Source organism: Podarcis gaigeae, assembly GCF_964106915.1.
Source record: "Podarcis gaigeae genome assembly, chromosome: 2".
In the NCBI taxonomy this organism is placed as follows: domain Eukaryota; kingdom Metazoa; phylum Chordata; class Lepidosauria; order Squamata; family Lacertidae; genus Podarcis; species Podarcis gaigeae.
Genome location: NC_139679.1, coordinates 83,777,335 through 83,795,243, shown reverse-complemented (window position 1 = coordinate 83,795,243; position 17,909 = coordinate 83,777,335). Strand labels below are relative to the sequence as shown.

The 17,909-nt window shown below is 41.0% G+C and overlaps 1 protein-coding gene across 16 annotated transcripts in view; it reads left to right on the top strand.

The window, feature by feature from the left end:
* TASOR (transcription activation suppressor) overlaps positions 1 to 17,909 on the top strand; it is a 70,004-nt gene that overhangs the window by 19,042 nt on the left and 33,053 nt on the right. For 7 of the 16 annotated variants that reach the window (XR_014561260.1, XR_014561261.1, XR_014561262.1 and 4 more), the window contains exons 9-17: positions 344 to 449; positions 707 to 807; positions 5,397 to 5,500; positions 5,844 to 5,916; positions 6,012 to 6,080; positions 8,555 to 9,235; positions 9,734 to 10,071; positions 14,123 to 14,267; positions 15,782 to 15,838. Coding sequence is in view for 9 of the 16 variants with exons in the window: in XM_083726992.1 (XP_083583118.1) it covers positions 344 to 449; positions 707 to 807; positions 5,397 to 5,500; positions 5,844 to 5,916; positions 6,012 to 6,080; positions 8,555 to 9,235; positions 9,734 to 10,071; positions 14,123 to 14,267; positions 15,782 to 15,838 (1,674 nt within the window). In the remaining 7 variants the exon portion in view is untranslated. The remainder of the gene's footprint in view (positions 1 to 343; positions 450 to 706; positions 808 to 5,396; positions 5,501 to 5,843; positions 5,917 to 6,011; positions 6,081 to 8,554; positions 9,236 to 9,733; positions 10,072 to 14,122; positions 14,268 to 15,781; positions 15,839 to 17,909) is intronic. The other 9 variants (XR_014561257.1, XR_014561258.1, XR_014561259.1 and 6 more) reach the window with 3 other exon arrangements.

Below are 17,909 nucleotides of genomic sequence, written 5' to 3'. Positions count from 1 at the left end.
AACACTTCCCCTTCCTGCCCACTCACTTGCTGGGATGAAATTCTAGGTTGCTTATGGTTACCAGATGAGTTATTAAATGCAAGGCTGAGCTGTCAATTTCTTCATGTTACCAATGACACTTTAAACTTTTCATATCATTTCTTTGGAGAAGGGACACTTGAAAATCCTTCTGCCACATCTAAAAAGAAACTTACTCAAGAAAATTTAACTTCTCTGATCATGTCTGCAAAGCCATCTCCTAATACAAGTTTTTGGGTATAAATGAATCCCATTTTAATTCATATCTTCAAAGCACCATTTTTATAAGAAGTATTACAAAGTACATTATTCTTTTTTCACATAGATAAGGCAAGCTACACCTTATGGAAAGGGCAGCTTTTAAACAGAGGGACGCTTGTATGCCATGCTGCTTTGAAATCAGAAATGCGTCCTTTGCTTCCCTGCAAACTGTAAGTATTAAACTTTGAAACACAGACCTGAAATCCTCATTTATTAGCCTAGATTATGTCAGATCTTGAAGGTCTGGGAACACTTCAGTTCTATGCATGATGTGACCAGATTTTTTGTTGCTAGAAAGTGTGTTTCTATGCACACTTCCAACACTACTTCAAAAAATGATGTAAGAATTATAACCTTAGCTAAAAATGTGACCAATTGCTGCTGAGATAAAAAACCCCCTCAGATTTCTTTATTCTTTCATCTTTAGACCTGAAAAGCTCGATGTTGACATGGTTATGAACATTGAACACTTAAAGCACGTCTTTCCACGTGTGTTGCAGAAAGAAATATATTCAGGAGAAAGGGAAGGTAAAGTCTCTTCTAATTAAAGGAAAACATTATTTATCCAGATAAGTATTGTCCCTAATGGATGCCTTTCTGCATTCTTTTTGTTGCTCAAGTCACTGGCAAACATAGGGTGATAAAGCAGTAGGGTAGATTGTTAGGAAACAAGTGGCGAATACACCCAACTGAACAAAGGCTAGAGCTCATTTTAGAGTTCACTCCGTGGCATTGATGGTGGCAAAGATGCAATACATTACCATCACTACTGCATCAACACAGTATTGTTCAAGAGAACCATTTCAAGTAGTACTGAGTCTCTCTATGGACTTACAGGAAGATCAGAGAACCCTTAACAGCTCACTGTTGCATTTACTAATCACTTGGCTGGTATTCATAGAATCATACAGTTGTAGGGTTGGAAGGGACCACAAGATTCATCTAGTCCACCCCCTTGCAACGCAGGAATCTTTTGCCCAATGTGGGGCTAGAACCTACAATCCTGACATTAAGAGTCCCATGCTCTACCGACTGAGCTATCATTGACATCTGATCCAACTTGAGGGTTGAATGCCACAGCTGCTGTAGAAGTAACGAAAGTAAGAGTCTAAGTCTGTCTGCATCTTAGGCTGCAATTCCTGAAATTCATCCAGATATTGCCAATGTTTTTGATGGGATAAGGCCCGCCATGTTTCTGCTCAACCAATGCCTGTTGCAGTTGATAACGTCTGATGGATGATTGGGTCAGTTCAGAAGATAATTCATGCCTCGTTGTGTCAAATCTGCCTAGAGGATGCAGCTGTGCAGGCACTCCTTAAGAATCTGTTTTAGCCCAAGTTGACTATGACTGGTCACAAATCTCTTTTTTGGGAGCAAATATCTTGGGATTATTGGATGAAACGGAGTATCTAAGACCTCTTTGAATCTGGATACAGGACCAGTTTTGTCATTGAAACTGCCTTGGTCACCCTGGTACCAAAGTGACAGCTACAGGAGAGTATGACTTGTTGGTTATTCTGGATTTCTTGGTTTTTGCTCCTTCAGTACCATCAGTCACAGTATGCTTCTGAATTATGCTTTGGATTGTCCATCTGGAATGTCCGTGGGAGGCACCATTTTGAGCTGGTTCTGCTCCTTCCTGGCATATATATTTTGGATAATGATGGTGGAGATGATCTTCATGCTGTTTAATGTCTTTGTGAATCTGTTGACAGAGGTTGTTCGCAGCCAGTTGCCATTAGTATCTTTGTGACACCCTGTTCTATTTCTCCTTAGCATCAAAATCCACAAAGACAGTGGAAGTGCTGAATTGGTGCCTTGGGTCTAATGGAGTAGATGAGGGCTAATACTGAAACTCAATCTAGACAAGATGGGATATACTGTTAGCGGGTGGTTAAGCGGATGTGTAAAGTTGTGTCTTGCTCACTTTTGATTAGGTTACACTTGTATACAGCTTTGTTTTTTGTTGGATCCAACCTTTACTTGTAAGCAGTTATCAGCGCTTTTGTAACATCCAGGTTAGATTACTGCAGTGTGTTGCTTGTAGCGCTGCCTTTGAAGGTGGTTCATAAATTTTAAGTAGCTCAGAATACAGCAGGCAGACTGTTGATTTGAGTACACTTGCTTGAACGTATATAACACCATCTGAACATATTTAACACCAACTCTTTTCTTAGTGCCCTTCATAGATCAAAGGTTACTTTGTTGTTACTTTAGGAACATAAAATGTGCTTTGTATAACTTGGTTTGCATTCAGTATAGTTTGGTGTATTAGAAGTACAGCTCATTCAGACAATTATAAGCTGAATTTGCCTTTTAATTGTAAATGGAGTTACAAACAGATGAAATGTAAGGAACTTACTTGTTTCATTTTGCCAGTTTATGAGTAGTAGGCAGAAACCAGTAAAACCACAAGAAACCATCATTATAGTAAAACAGTGAATATGTGTGGTGAGAATGATTGTATCTTCTCCAGCCACAGTGTGAAGCAGACATACAGTGCTCATTTTTGTAAAAAAAAAAAAAAAGCAGAGAAAAAACAGAGGGTGTGTGTGTAGAAGAAATGAAGTCTCCATGAATACTACATGAAATTTAATTAGTCTCATTTTGTTGCAAAGGTTACCTAGATACCTGTTCATTGTGTGATCAAAGACCACAGACGCAGCAATTGGAGAAATAGAAAGTAAAATTTATTGCTGACAGCTATAGGTCCAGTGGAGTTCTCTCCCAAGGACTGGACCCTGATCATTTGTGCTCTGGGCTTATATACCTTTTTCCAGATAGCTTTAGGCATTACATATTCATAAACTGCAGCAAAATTAAACCAATAAGCTTGGACACCACCCTTCCTATATCCTCCTACATCCATATAAAGATTACTTCTGCTTTCCATATAATTGCTCATTATATTAGTAATTACTCATATACTGTTATCAACAAGCAAAGCAAAAATCCCCGTTTGGCAGACAAAGCCCCCCAAAACCCCTCCTGTTATCAGACATCCTGTGTCCTATGTGGAAAGGACCCAACTTGGACATCCTGTTTCACTGAACATTGGGTTATGATGACCGTCTCAGACCATCTCATGACTATGATGGATGTCTTCCTTGCAAATTGCAAATGCAGCTAAATGCATATATGTTTCTGCTAACACAGCAATAAGGCTAAGAGAAAGGCACAGGATTGGCTTTTTAGAATTAGGCACTTTAGGCACAATAAGGTAAAGTGAGGCACAACTATATATACAAGGCACAGTGATATACCTGTATGCTTTCTTTAAGGGGGCTTTGCCACAAATTTGTGAGGCGTTTCTACTTCATCATATTTATTATGGACTTCTAAAAACTGTACTTTCTCTTAAGTCCTTTGAGGCTTAGTCAAAAGCATAGAAACAAATCTACCAAATATGCCAACAAGAGGAAGCCCACGAGCAAATAAGGCACTGAATTCTTCTTCCTTCTCTTGTAACAGTGGCAGTGCCCGCCAAGAGTCAGAAATGCATCTTCTTATTCTATCTGAGAGTTTTACTTAGTGTACAACAACAGGACATGCTTGCCCTCATTGTATATGAATTGAGAAGATTTGCTACTATACATACTATACATGGCCCTACAGAAAAATCTTCCTGTTAACATAGCTTTTAGAAATCATTTTGGGGGTGTAAATATATGAAGACTTAAATAAGGTGTTTAACAATCATTCTAAAAGAAAATATTTCATCATCCAAACTTCCCCAATGTTTCCAGGGTTTCCTTTGGCAAAAAAGCAAGAAAGGTTTTTTTTGGGGGGGGATGGGGGAAAGTGTCCCTGCCCTGATTTTTTTCTAGCTTTCCCCCCAGGCCTTCATATTAGTATCCAGAGACCCTCTTCTAGGTATCTATGCCACAATCTCTACATAGTAGAGATTGCGCTAATGGTGTCTGGGAGTAGGACCTCTTGTTTATGGAATGCCCTCTTGTGAGTGATGCATTGAATATAGAATGCCATCTCTGAACAGCTTGAGAATGACACCAACATTTCTTTTATTTTGATTGCAGGTGAAACTTTTTCCTAACAAATAATTTTAGTGGTTTGTGGTTTTGTATGCTCTTTTACTGATTTTTTAATAAAAAAAATGTACATGAGAAAAAACTTTATTTTGGAGTAAACTTTATAGTTATCTGTTGTTTTTGTTACTCGTTGTTACGTCTTTCGTGAACTATTTTAAAATAGAAAACCAGTTTGGACATGTATATTTAAATAATATATAATGGCTTGGATCCTATGTAGTTCAAGCAGAAGGAAGATAACATGGAAGAGGACTTTCCCATCCCACCCCCATATGATCTCCTCCAACCCTCTCTGAGCAGTCTGGGATCCTCCTAAACAATGTGTGGGGGGGTACTGGGAGGGGATTGCCCCAATATCATGCAGGGCTGCCTTGTGCAAACATACAGAGTTCATACAATGTAGTTTTGTTTAACTTGGGCAATTGGCTTAATCTACAGCAGTCCTATGCTGTTCAGAAGGATCACCTTACCAGTTGAGAGGTATTTTGGGGAGTGCAAAGGAAGGAGGGGATCAGAATTCCAAATACCGTATATACTTGAGTATAAGCCGACCCGAATATAAGCTGAGGCACATCATTTTACCACAAAAAACTGGGAAAACATATTGACTCGAGTATAAGCCAGTCCACCACACCACAAACCTCCTGGTGGGCCTGAGTGCGTTTGTGTGCGCGCATATGCACACACGGCAGAGGGGGCTTCTCTCTCCCCCCCCCAGCCGCTCCCATCCCTCTGCCTACCTAGGGTGCTGCCAAGAGGCAAAGGCTGGTGGCGGCAGCGGCGGAGGAAGAACAAGCAGCCTGAAAGGGCTGCTTTCGGGCTGGCTGCTCGTTCCTCCTCCTCCGCCGACAACAGCCTCTGCCGCTCGCTTGGGTGGGACCCTCACTCAATTATAGGCCGAGGGGGGGGGGGCTTTTTCAGCATAAAAAAATAAGTCAGATTATACACGAGTATATACGGTAGCTTCCACTTGTGTTACTAAAAATCCAAGCCAATACAGACAGATATTTGCTTGCTTTGTCTCTTGGCAGAAGGGGCTAATAGATGCTTTTCTTTTTACATTTTCAGAGTACAGGAATGGAATGTATTGCAGTCTGTATGAAGTTGTGGAAAAGACTAGAACAGGAAGTAATTTGGAAGGTTTACTTCAAAAGCTAGAGACAGACAAACTAGTGAGTAGAGCATCTTTTTATAACTTTACTGTGTGCATAGTTATTCCACTGAGAGAGGTTTTGAGAATGATTTGGTCAGTTCATATTTTATGAAAATACATCATGAGCAGACAAGTGCCTGTTGTCTTGCTCCACACTTTAAGAATTTAAGAAGAGCTTGTTGGATCAGGCCAATGGCCCATCTCGTTCAGCATCCTGTTCCCACGTGGCTGACAAGATGCCTGTGGGAAGCCTTCAAGCTGGACATGGATGCAAGAGTGGGTGTTCCAAATTTAATATGCATCATTTAGAATTAGGGGCATCATTTTTATGTTGTGTGAATTGTGTAAACTTCTTTTTTCAGGTTATTGTAAAACCACTTATAGACAGGGGATATCTCTTGCTGCTTTCTTCTTATCAGATGGCTTCCCCATATGGTATGCAACTTGTTTCTTCTTCAGCAATTCAGATTTGTTTCTTTTAATTAGCAGCTTCATTACTTTACGGTGTGCTTTTTTTTTTCTTAATTCAGACAACAGAAAGCCTCACATTCTGCAGGCATTGTTTCTATTTCGGAATCCTAGAGGTGTTGTGACTTCAGGTAAGTTTTAATCTTTAATGTACCAATTTATTAATTGTTAAATGTGTTAAGTCCCACTGCAACCATATAATAAGAAAAGTGTAAAAACCTTTAAAAATAATTCCATATATAAAAATGCAAAAATAAAAACAATTCTCTATTTAAAAATAAAGTCAGAAGTTCCGGTACAAGTTAATTGTTCTGGTAAAGATCTCCACTTAAAAGGTTTCTAGCTGTAATACTATTGATGCAGTAATAGCAGGGCTGGCCCATTCATGAGGCAAGGTGAGGCGACTGTCTCAGGTGGCAGGTTCCACAGGGGCAGTGGATCAGCCTCAAGAAATGTATCGCCTTTTATTGCTGCCGCGGTGGCAGCAGCAGCAGCTTTAGTGCTATAGATCTGAAATTAGCTCTGGAAAGGCACAAAACCTGTATGTGTGCCTACTCCAGTGATCACCTGAAGATCTACTCTTACAGGTAAGCAGCACATCTTAAGCTATGTTAGTAGAATACAGAGAACCTTGCCATAGAGCAATGCTGATGAGTAATGAGAAGAGATGCTGATGCTTTATTGCTGCTTGTCTGTTTGTGGTAGCAAGGAAGAGTACAGAGCAAATTACCTATGAATTATACGGTGTTAGAAAGTGGAAGCAGAAGGGGGCTAAAGAGTATTCAGGTGCTTGAAACAACAGATGTATAGAGATACAATGACATACTAAGCATGGAAGACAGAATAATTATTTGTTGTAAGCCATCCAGAGAACATTTTGTTGGGCAGCCTAAAAGCGCAGAAACTAAATAAAAAAGTTGGAGGAACTTCTGATAGTCTGAGAAGGAAGGTGGCTTCTGGAATTTGAATGGTCCATTAGATAAGAGCAGGATGCTTTCATTGCTGGGAAGGTGGATATGGTTGCCACAACAATACAACACATTACAAATAATCATTAAAAGCGCTACATAAAGCTTGTATGGAATTTTCCTGTTTAGAATCATTTAGAGTTGATACATACTCACCATTGGCTTAATCACAGAGGCAGGGAACCTGTAGCTCTAAATATGTCACTTCACTACAAATTGCATCACCCTTGGCCATTAGAAATGCTGTAAGAAGACAACTGATAGCTCATAAAAGTTATACTCAAAATCATGAGATATTCTTAGATACAAATATGGGAAGAAAAATTATTTCTAATAGTCCTCTGCTAATGCAAATTGCTGTCTTATAATATAATTGGAATTTGCTTTTTAACCCCAAGTGAGTGTGGTTTAATGGCCTGGCCTTGGGGGGACAATGTTCAGATCCTTTACTCAGCCATGAAGTGGACTACAAGACCTTGTGTCTGTCACTATCATTCAGTTTACCGTATTTTTCCTTCTATAACACGCAGATTTTTTCTTCTAAAAAGGAAGGGGAAATGTCTGTGCGTGTTATAGAGCGAATGTGTGGTCCCTGGAGCCGAAAAATCATGCAAAAATCAAATCGCGGCGCTGCACGCTGCACGGAGAAGCGAAACCTGAAAAGAGGAAGCGGCTGCTTTCCTGCATTCTGCCTCAGGGTCTTACTGCCCACCCTCCTCTGTTTCGTTGCTGTGTTTGCTGAAACGGAACAAAGAGCAGGGAAAGCCCCTCCCCTCCAGGCAAGCTCCGGTGCTGCTGGGGGAGAGGGAGAGAGAGGGGGGAAGGGAGAGAGAGAGGGGGGAGGGGGAGGGAGAGAGAGAGGGGGAGGGAGAGAGAGGGGGGGAGGGAGGGAGGGAGGGAGGGAGGGAGGGAGAGAGAGAGAGAGAGAGAGAGAGAGAGAGAGAGAGAGAGAGAGAGAGAGATGGCTGGCTTGGGTGGGGGAAAACTTTTGCCTTTCTTTCCTCCCTCCCGTTAAATCCCTCTCCTGCATTCTTAGCCAGCTGCTTCTCTGCACACCCCTCTAATGCCCCTTCTTTGTTTTTCCTTCGCTCCCCACTTAAAATGTGGTTACAAAGCATGGATCCTCAGGATCTTTGCATTGGGTCACCCCAAATTCACCATCAGATCACATAGCATGTCCATGGCTACAGCCTGCCCCCCAAAAATCACGCACCCACTGTTGCCTGGGGCTGCAATGGTGCAAAAACGTGGTTACAAACCATGGATGCACAGGGATTCTCAGGATTTTTGCATTGGGTCAGCCCAAATTCACCATCAGATCACATGTCTGTGGCCACAGCATGAAGCACAAAAATGATACATCCACTGTTTCATTCAGAATGTTTTTTCCCTTGTTTTCCTCCTCTAAAAACGATGTGCGTGTTATGGTCAGGTGCGTGTTATAGAGCGAAAAATACGGTAATCTATCTCAAGTTTTGAAGATAAAGTGGTGCAGGAGAACTGTATATACTATTTTAAACTCCTCGGGGGGGTGGGGAGAGATATAAGTTAAAATATGTATTAATAGTTGTGTTGCTTGCTTAAATGACTGATTTTTCTCTCTTGCAATTGTCTTTCTGCTTTTATTTTGAACACAGTTCTAAAAAATGAACAGAAAAGTGCAAATACGTTATTAACGCAGGAAGCCCATGTGGTCATGCCGGAATTTACAAGATTTATTCAGTCGCTACATTATGCTTATATTCATTCTCGTAAAGACACTAAAGTAGACTTAAATACTGCGGTGGAAAAGCATATAAATGACTATCTGAAGCGAAACAGTAAATTTAATAAAGAGTTCATTTTATATAATTATAGCACAATCTTGGATGAGAAAAAGCACCTATATCCTGCACCAAAAAACAAATCCAATATTGAAAGCGCCTTACGCAACTACATTTTTGGTTCAGAAACCTACCAGATGTCTGTTTCTAAAGCAAAAAAAATTATGGATGGAAATCGGAAGCCTCAGCAGTTTAGTCCTATTTCAGATTATGAAGCCACAGAGGAGGAATCTGACTACAGAAAGAGAAAAGCTAGGAAAAGAAATGGTTCTAAATGTGAAACTGTAGTTGCCAAGAGAAAACCTGGTGACCCTTTGGATGATCCAGAAAGTATCAAAAAGTTGATTAACTTAATTCACTGTATGAAGAAAAATGTAGATAGAGACTCTGACACGGAAGACAACAGAAATGAAAGCAGACTGCAAATTAAGATAGAGAGCCCACAGAAACATTTTAAAACTAGTGAGTCCTCAGAAAACATTTGTCAGCATGAAGGTAAGAGCTTTCGTAAGCTACTTTCGGTCTATGAAAACGTTCTTTTAGTGTGGCTGCGGCTGTGCTCTGGAACTGCCTGCGTATTGAAATTAGGCAGGCACCTTCACTATACTGTTAGTTTCAGCTGGTCTATCCAGACACATGATTTCATTAGATTTGCATTAATGTTTTATTAATGTTTTTATGTATTGTTGTTTAGTCGTTTAGTCGTGTCCAACTCTTCGTGACCCCATGGACCAGAGCACGCCAGGCACTCCTGTCTTGGGTTTTATGTATACTTCTTTTTAATTGCTTTGCATATTTTAGTCCTGTTCTATATAGAATTGAACCTGTGTACTACTTGTAGATACATTTTCTTTGAGCAAGCAGTTTATAAATTTTATAAATTGTAATAATAATACTAATTTATTTGTATTGGCTATGTCAATTAACTAAAGGATGGCAAATAACTTTTAGCATAACTTCATGTTTTCCCCAATTCCCCTTCTTTGTTTCTAGGGGGCAGAGCAACAGAATCGCTTCTTTCAATTATACATGACCTTGGTGGACATGATACAGATTTGAGGCAGCAAAATGTTGCTAATACTCCCAGTAATGACGTATATGGTTTCCTAAAGCGGATTTCAGCAATAATTAATAAGCAAGATTCAGCAGAAAGCTATTCAGAGCAACAGGTTGAATATGACTCAATTCTGCCACAGATCAAGAACTTTCTTAATGCTTCACATGTTGAAAATGTTCAAAGCCCAAAGTTGGAAGTGAATGCATCATGCTTGCCTTATTCTTCTGATGTTTCGGCTAGTGAAGTAGACATTGATCATGCCCAACATTTAAAAGTAAGAATCTCTTTAAGAATATTAGAAACTGCTTCTAAAATTTCAGTGTATGCATTTGGTGTATATAAAATAGGGGTTCTTTTTAGCATTTGTGTTTGTGGCTTCTGGATCTCCAGTTTGACTGTTACAGTGGCCCAACTCCTGAAACAGTGAAAAGTAAAGGGGTAGATTGAACAAGACCAATGCTAAATTCTCTTATTCATGCAGTTCTGAATTATAGTAGTGGGGGGGGGCAGGGGGCGGGGTAGGAAATAAGAATGGTATAAGGTTGAGGGTAGTTTGCCATGAAGAAGTTCTGTGTAATGAACAGCTGCATTTGTGTCCATTGAATTTATACTTTGAGGTGGAAAAGCACTAACAGCTTTAACTGGAGACTGAAGACTAATCACCAACCTAGATGCTGTGTGTTCTCTCCCCTTCCCTATTTAGCATAAGTAATATTCTAGATGTATGCTCCCTGTGACTCTTTTGCTGATATGTGTGGGTATTTTAGTAATTTGGTTAAATAGTAAAATGAGAATTCCCTGGGTGCCTAGATCCAGTTTTGGAGCAAGCACTCTTTGGTGATTAAGCCCCATCAGAGATTTACAATCACAAAACATGCAGCAAAATAAAGTGTGGAAATAGACCTTTAAAATATTCCTTTCTAAGTTGTTCCCAAAGTTTCCACTTCCCTTAGCATTGAAAAAGACCACATATTTGGTAAGTTAAAAATGAATTACCTACAAACTCTTCAAAGGTCAGCTTCATGTGCTTTTCCATAGAGTAGCAAGAAAAGACAGGCAGTTAAACTTAGTTTCAAAATTGGTAAATGTTTCAAAATTATTTGTATAGAAACACAAAGGTGGCTTGCTAAAGTCACACGGTCTAAGCTTGGAGCACCCAGCTTGGACATCCGTACTGGTCGATTTCACATGGTGGAAAAAGAGACAACAAAGGTTTTGATTACCCTTCCTCCCAAAGTGAGCAGGTATGACTTACCAAAGCCTAGCAGAACAGCTATGGTTTTAACCCCTTCATGTTTTAATTAGACTGAGCATTTTTGTTATATGAGGCTGGATTTATGCCACACTCTGTTCTTTTTTTATGGAGAAGGGCATTTGATCTCAGTGACAAGTTTAATAAAATTTCCTTCCCCATTCTGGTGGGAAATGTCATCAGACTCTACTATTGAGGACCATAATAACACTTTTCATGCTGGGTTAGGAATCTGGAAGGGAAAGAAGATAGACTTATTGGCAGAGATGTTTGGCTATGGCAGCAAAGGGAAGAGAAGGAGAGTCCCCATGTATGGGGTGGGTGGGTTCATAAGTAAGCAGAGCTTAGAAGGGAATTATCCTACTCTTTCAGACTTACAGAAGGGCTATAGCAGCAAAGGATCCAAAAGTCCCCTAAGCTACGTACCCACTCCTTCAGATGGAGTACAGTGGACGCTCGGGTTGTGAACGTGATCCGTGCGGGATGCACATTTGCAACCCGCAGCGCCACGTCTACGCACGTACGGGTTGCGATTTGGCACTCATGCGCATGCGCAAAGCGCGATTTAGCGCGTGGGCACATGCGTGACCGCTGAAACCCAGAAGTAACCTGTTCTAGTACTTCCGGGTTTTGGCGGTCCGTAACCCGAAAAAATACAACCTGAAGCGGCTGTAACCCGAAGTATGACTGTATAACCCCATCAAGAGCAGGCAAGCTCCCATACATCCAGTCTAAGGAACCACCCACTTCAGTCTTATCGGGATTGAGTTTCAGTTTGTTCACTCTTATCTAGTCCATTACTGAGGCAAGACAACAATCCAGTACACCAACTACTACACCTGCAGATGTAAAGGAGACGTAGTGTTTTCATAGTGCTGATAACATACTCCAGCCCTCCAGATACTTGGTGGTTTCATGTGGATGTTAAACAGCACAGGGGATAAAATTGAGCCCTGAGGAATCCTGCATTGAAGCATTCTGGAGCTGAAAAGCATTCCCCAAACATCACTCTCTGGAAACGACCATCCAAGGACCAGAACCAACACAAAGTAGTGGCACCTACCCCTAACCAGAACAGCAACTATGGGAAGGATGTCATGGTCAGTGGTATTGAAGGCCGCTGAGAAGTTGAGAAGAGGAACACATTTCTCCTGTTGCTCTCCTGACAGAGATCATCATACAAGGGGACCAAAACAGTTTCTGTGCCAAAACTCTGCTTAAACCCCGATTGAAATGGATCTAGAAAATCGGTTTCCTCCCAGAGCACCTGGATCCTGGTGCACAGCCACCTGCTCAAGAACCTTGTCCAAGAAGGAGAGATTGGCAGCTGGCCAGTAGTTACTTAGATTTTCTGAACCCAGAGAGGGTTTCTTGAGGAGTGGTTTTACCACTACCTCCTTCAAGCAAGCAGGACCCCACCCCCTCTTACAAGGAGGCATTAATCACTTCCCTGCCAGTTTTTATCAGCCAAGAAGGAAAAGTGTTCAAAGTGCAATTGGTCACCCTTATCAATCCAAGCACCTTGTCCACGTCCTCAAGCTTTACTAACTGAAACTCATCCAACAGAAGAGAACTAGTGCTCTGGAAACCCCTTGAGATTCATCTGCTATAATAGAGTCAAGATCCTGGTGGATGCAAGTGATTTTGTCCTCAAAATGCTGTGCAAACAAAGTCACAGCAAGCCACTGTCTGTTCCACCACCTCCAGGCCAGACTGTAAGAGGCCCCACGCTACCTGGAAAAAGCTACCAAATGGCACAGTGAGGTTGCGATGGAGGCAGCAAAGTGTGCCTTCTTTGCTGACTTCACTGCCCCTAGGTAGGCTTTATTATGAGCCCTCACCAGTGTTTGATTACATTCAACCCATGTTTTTCTCTTACGTTTGAGCCATCTCCCAGCTTGTTTCATCGCTCCAAGCTTTGGAGTATACCAAGGAGCCAAACAGGCTCTATGAAGCAGGGCATGGTGCTCATATCAATAGCCTGAGCCATTCAGTTGTTCCAGAGGTCAGCCAGTGCTTTGACAGGAATGCCAGTCATATAATCTGGGAATCCTCCAGAACCACCTGGAAATCCACTGAGTGAGGGAGGCCTGGCATTCAGCAACAGCAGTCGCGGACCCAAGGGCTGGCTGATAGGACAACTGCACTTTCCCAGGTTAAAAGAGGGGGTTTGGCACACAACAGTCACTAACTGCCTATGCCGTGTGCCTCTTACCCGGTCAACATAATCTCCTACACTTTACCTCCCCCTATTCTGAGCCACTGTGATTGGCTCTCCTCAGCTCTTTTCTTCCCAGGCACATCCCACGTCTTCAATTAAAAAGCAACAAAACCTCAAATTTAAAACATTCGAGTTAAGCAGTTTAAAACAATTTTAAACAATAGGGGTGATAATAAAACCCACTAAGCAATAACCCAACCCAATGAGCCATTTACAAGTTCTAAGTAAAGAAAGATGGTAACTGATTACACCTTATTGATGGGCCAGTTTTAAAGGTCCTTCACCCATAGTATCTGCGTATTTATTTGTTTTGGCTGTTTACATTTCTTTAATGTATGCATTTATGATTCAATTTTGCTACTTTTTTGTTTTCAGTAATGGCAACAGTCTTTCTGGTCTCGTTTGCCTTTTTGCCTTTTCCCTTTATTTCAGAAGTTTTATTTTGCTTTCATGAAGAAAGGGGTTCTGGAAGTTCACAACTGTTCACATCACATGTAATATAACCTAGATCTATATTGGTTGATAATAGAGACGAGTTACATTAATTTGTTCTATCTAACTGGTGTGAAATCTGAATTTGTCATTAACTAAACTGGATTTCAAGGGGTTGACTGTTCCTTAAGTTGTTTTAGGGACAAATGCTTCCTAAAGAATAAGCTTTGTTAAATGCTGGGATTTCTGAGTAAACATGCATTGGGCTGTGGGGATGTCTTTTAAATGTAGTTAAACAGCAAGTGCTTTGATGTAAAGGCAAAATTGTTTTCATAGAGACGCTTAAAATATTTTTACATTGAAATGGCTAAAAGGTAACATGTTAGAATTATCAATTGAGACTACTATGTGTTTGTTTAGGAAACAAGCACTGGAAGTGTAAGTAGCTTTGAAGGTGGTAGCCCATGTCCTAGCACACCCATTGAACATACTTATCATAGACAGCATTCCAGCTCATACAACGTTGAATCAACTGAAATGCAATGGAAGCTGATTCCTATCACAGGTAAGTAACAACTTCATAAATATAAAACTTAAAGTTTTGTGTCTTTCTGATACCCAGTTCTTAAAATGGCAAAAGGGATGTGTGCATACTATTACATATTCCAGTAATATTTGAATTCTGATCAGGTTATTCTGATAGTGTTTGGCAGTGAAAACCACATTTTCAGACCATCTGTGTATACAGTATTATGACTAAGCCTCATGTTATTTAAGCAAATAAGCAATAACTGTTGAGATTAGATCTACTGGTTCTATCATATACAGTACAGTATATCTTTCTGGAAGTGGGCACATTAGGATTTTATGACTGAGGGAGTAAAGTTGGAAGATACCAAGCAAACCATAGAATCTGTGTCTTCAGATAGTTCTGGAGTTGAAAGTAATGTTTTGCCATATGCTGACATACTCGTGGGTGGTCTGGCTGTAGATTAAAATTAGTGCTATCTACCAGCAAGGGCTTCACTATTACAAGGGTATACAGTTGGCACAGCTGTGTACATTACACCACTCAAAGGGAGTATATGCTATCTTACCTTGAATTCTAGTTTTGTTTTTGTTTTTTGTATGAGTGAAACTAGGCAAATGGTTTACCACACCTGGATCAAAATATGAAAAGGTGACCAAATAAAATTGCTTCATAGGCTGGATTTGGTATAGAGGTTGCCAGAAGACCATTGCTAAACTGACATATTACATGCAATCTCAGACAAACCTTTTAAAACCTTGGCTGAGGGCTAGTACAAAACCTTTCTAGGCAACCTCTGTGTCCAGTGTAATAATTTGAGGGCAATACTGAACCTTGTAGGAGCAAGCTTTACCGAAGCAAGTTTGCCTTGCCAGGTACTCCAGCTTTTCCTACTTATTTGTCAATTGTTACCGTACCCTTTTCAAAAAGCTCCGGAGTTGCGTAAGCATTTTACCAAAAGGAGAGACAGATGAATTCTGAAAGATTCTCTTTTTTACTGCAATTTGTCCAGTGGGGTGCCTTTTTATTGTTGCTTCTCATTATTTGAACTGTTACCTATCTTTTAAAATGCTGTTTTGATATTTGGAGGCATATTTGTTTCATCAAACAGCAGCAACTGGGTCTACTTGCTTTTGGTGGTAGTTTCCATATTTGTATTAAAGGCTTGAAAGAAAAAGTCTTGAATAGCATATTCTACATCATATTTTTCACTGAGAAGCAGAGAGTATTTGATACAATCTTGGTGTGGGAGCAGCAGTGGCATGGTTAGGTAGCTCAAACCCCAGTGCACCAAAGCACTTAAAATGGGGAATTCCCAGTCTGCTGCCTTTTGCAGTTTTAACAGATGGAATGAATTCTGGAATTCAAATCTTTCCCAGAATGAAAAGAGACCTATGATACCCAAATATGTTGGAAATTAATACCAATAATTAGTTTTATACTCTCTAAAGTGGGCTAACTATCTTAAATTGGTGCTGTAGTATCTTAAATTCTAGTGCTGTAGTACATCTTGAGAAACTCTAACCTTGCTAACTGCTGCTCTCCCTCAGGAGGGGCAGGAAGAGTTCCTGAAGAGCACCTGAGAAAACATGGAGATAACCAAACAGGTGAGAAGGGTGGCCTTTATTGCATATGCTCCTTGCTATCTAGATAGCTTTAAAAAAAAACAGTTTCTTGGTAGCCCCCTCCCCAATAGAGTTAAGGAAGTGAATCCACCAAAGCAAGTATATTCAGAGTTTGAAACTTGAGAAATACAGTTGAATTAAGGCACCCAGGTAACATGGGAGCAACTGTAGTTACAATCCTTGATGCAGGATGTGGGTGGCGCTGTGGTTGAAACCATCGAGCCTCTTGGGCTTGCCGATCAGAAGGTCGGTGGTTCGAATCCCTGCGCCGGGGTGAGCTCCTGTTGCTCTGTCCCAGCTGCTGCCAACCTAGCAGTTCAAAAGCACACCAGTGCAAGTAGATAAATAGGAACGGCTGCAGCGGGAAGGTAAACAGCGTTTCCATCCGCTTTGGTTTCCATCATGGTGTTCCGTTGCACCAGAAGCAGTTTAGTCATGCTGGCCACATGACCCAGAATGCTGTCCGTGGACAAATGCCAGCTCCTTCGGCCTGAAAGCGAGATGAGTGCTGCACCCCATAGTTGCCTTTGACTGGACTTAACTGTCCAGGGGTCCTTTACTTTTTTACCTATAACCCTTGAAGGGAATTCCAAGTGCATCAGTCATAATAGGAGATTGTTAGTTTTTAACAACAAAGCTTTGCTGTTGAATATTGAATGTTCATAAAGTCGATTGTAAAATTCTCAGTGAACTGCTTTGGTACCTTAACAGGCAGTTGTTATAATTGATAGAGCTATATGAAATATACAAAGGGCCAACATACATATTGTGTTAGTATAGATATTCATGTAATTTTTATATATAGCGTATCAATTTTCATCCTATGAGGGATATACACTTCACATAATAAATGTGTCTAATTTGTGATGTTCCGTATCATGTATAAAGAATATAGATGAATTTATTTGTAGTTAAGTTGTTCACATATCACTTTGCAGGCTTTAAGTGATCGGCATATTATGCTTAGTCAGGGTACCAAGGTTGTCTGCTCTTGATGGGGTTACACTCCCTCTGAAGAGTACCCATTTCTATTGTGAATCTAAAATTATAAGTATCCAGCATGTATGAACATAACATAAGTTTCAATGACTGTATTTTTCAGAGCCTTTCAGTCATAATTTCATTGGAAACAACTGCATATCTGTCCAAGCTATCTCTTTTTCCATAATATGGCCCATGACATCTTGAAAGCAGTAGCATGTATCTAGTTCCAAGTTATGGTTCCATCTCTGGTCTTATACTAAGAGGGACGTGAGTGGCGCTGTGGTCTAAACCACTGAGTCTCTTGGGCTTGCTGATTGGAAGGTCAGCGATTCAAATCCGCTGAATGGTTGTGAGCTCCCATTGCTCTGTCCCAGCTCCTGCCAACAATATACAAAAGACAAAATACATAATAAAAACAAAAACAAACCAATCATCCTGTCAACACATTTCAAAGGGCGCTGGATGTTAACCAGCCAAATGCCTGGTTAAAAAAAGAAAGTTTTCATCTAATGAAGGCACCAGCTGAGCCTTCCTGGGGAGTGCATTACACCAACAGGGAGCCACTGCAGAAAAGACTCGTTCTCATGTTGCCACCTCCTGGACCTCTTGTGGACAAAGTGAAGAAGGGCCTTGGATGATAATCTCAGGTCCCGGTAGGTTCAAATGGAGAGAGGGGGTCCTTGAAGTACTGCGGTTCTGAGCTGTTTCAGGCTTTGTAGGTAAAAACCCACACTTTGAATTGGGTCTGGAAACTAATTGGCAGCCAGTACAGTTGGGCCAGGATCGGTGTAATGTGTGCACGCAATCTCTGGTGAACAACCTGGCCACTGAATTCTGCACCAGTTAAAGTTCTGACTGTCTACAGAGGCTGTTCTGTGTACAGTGGACGCTTGGGTTGCGAATGTGATCCATACGGGATGCGCGTTCGCAACCTGCAGCGGCGGGCCTGCGCATGCGCGGGTTGCAATTTGGTGCTTCTGTGCATGCGCGACCCCCCGAAACCCAGAAGTAACCCGTTCCGGTACTTCCGGGTTTCAGCAGGTCCGTAACCTGAAAAAACGCAACCTGA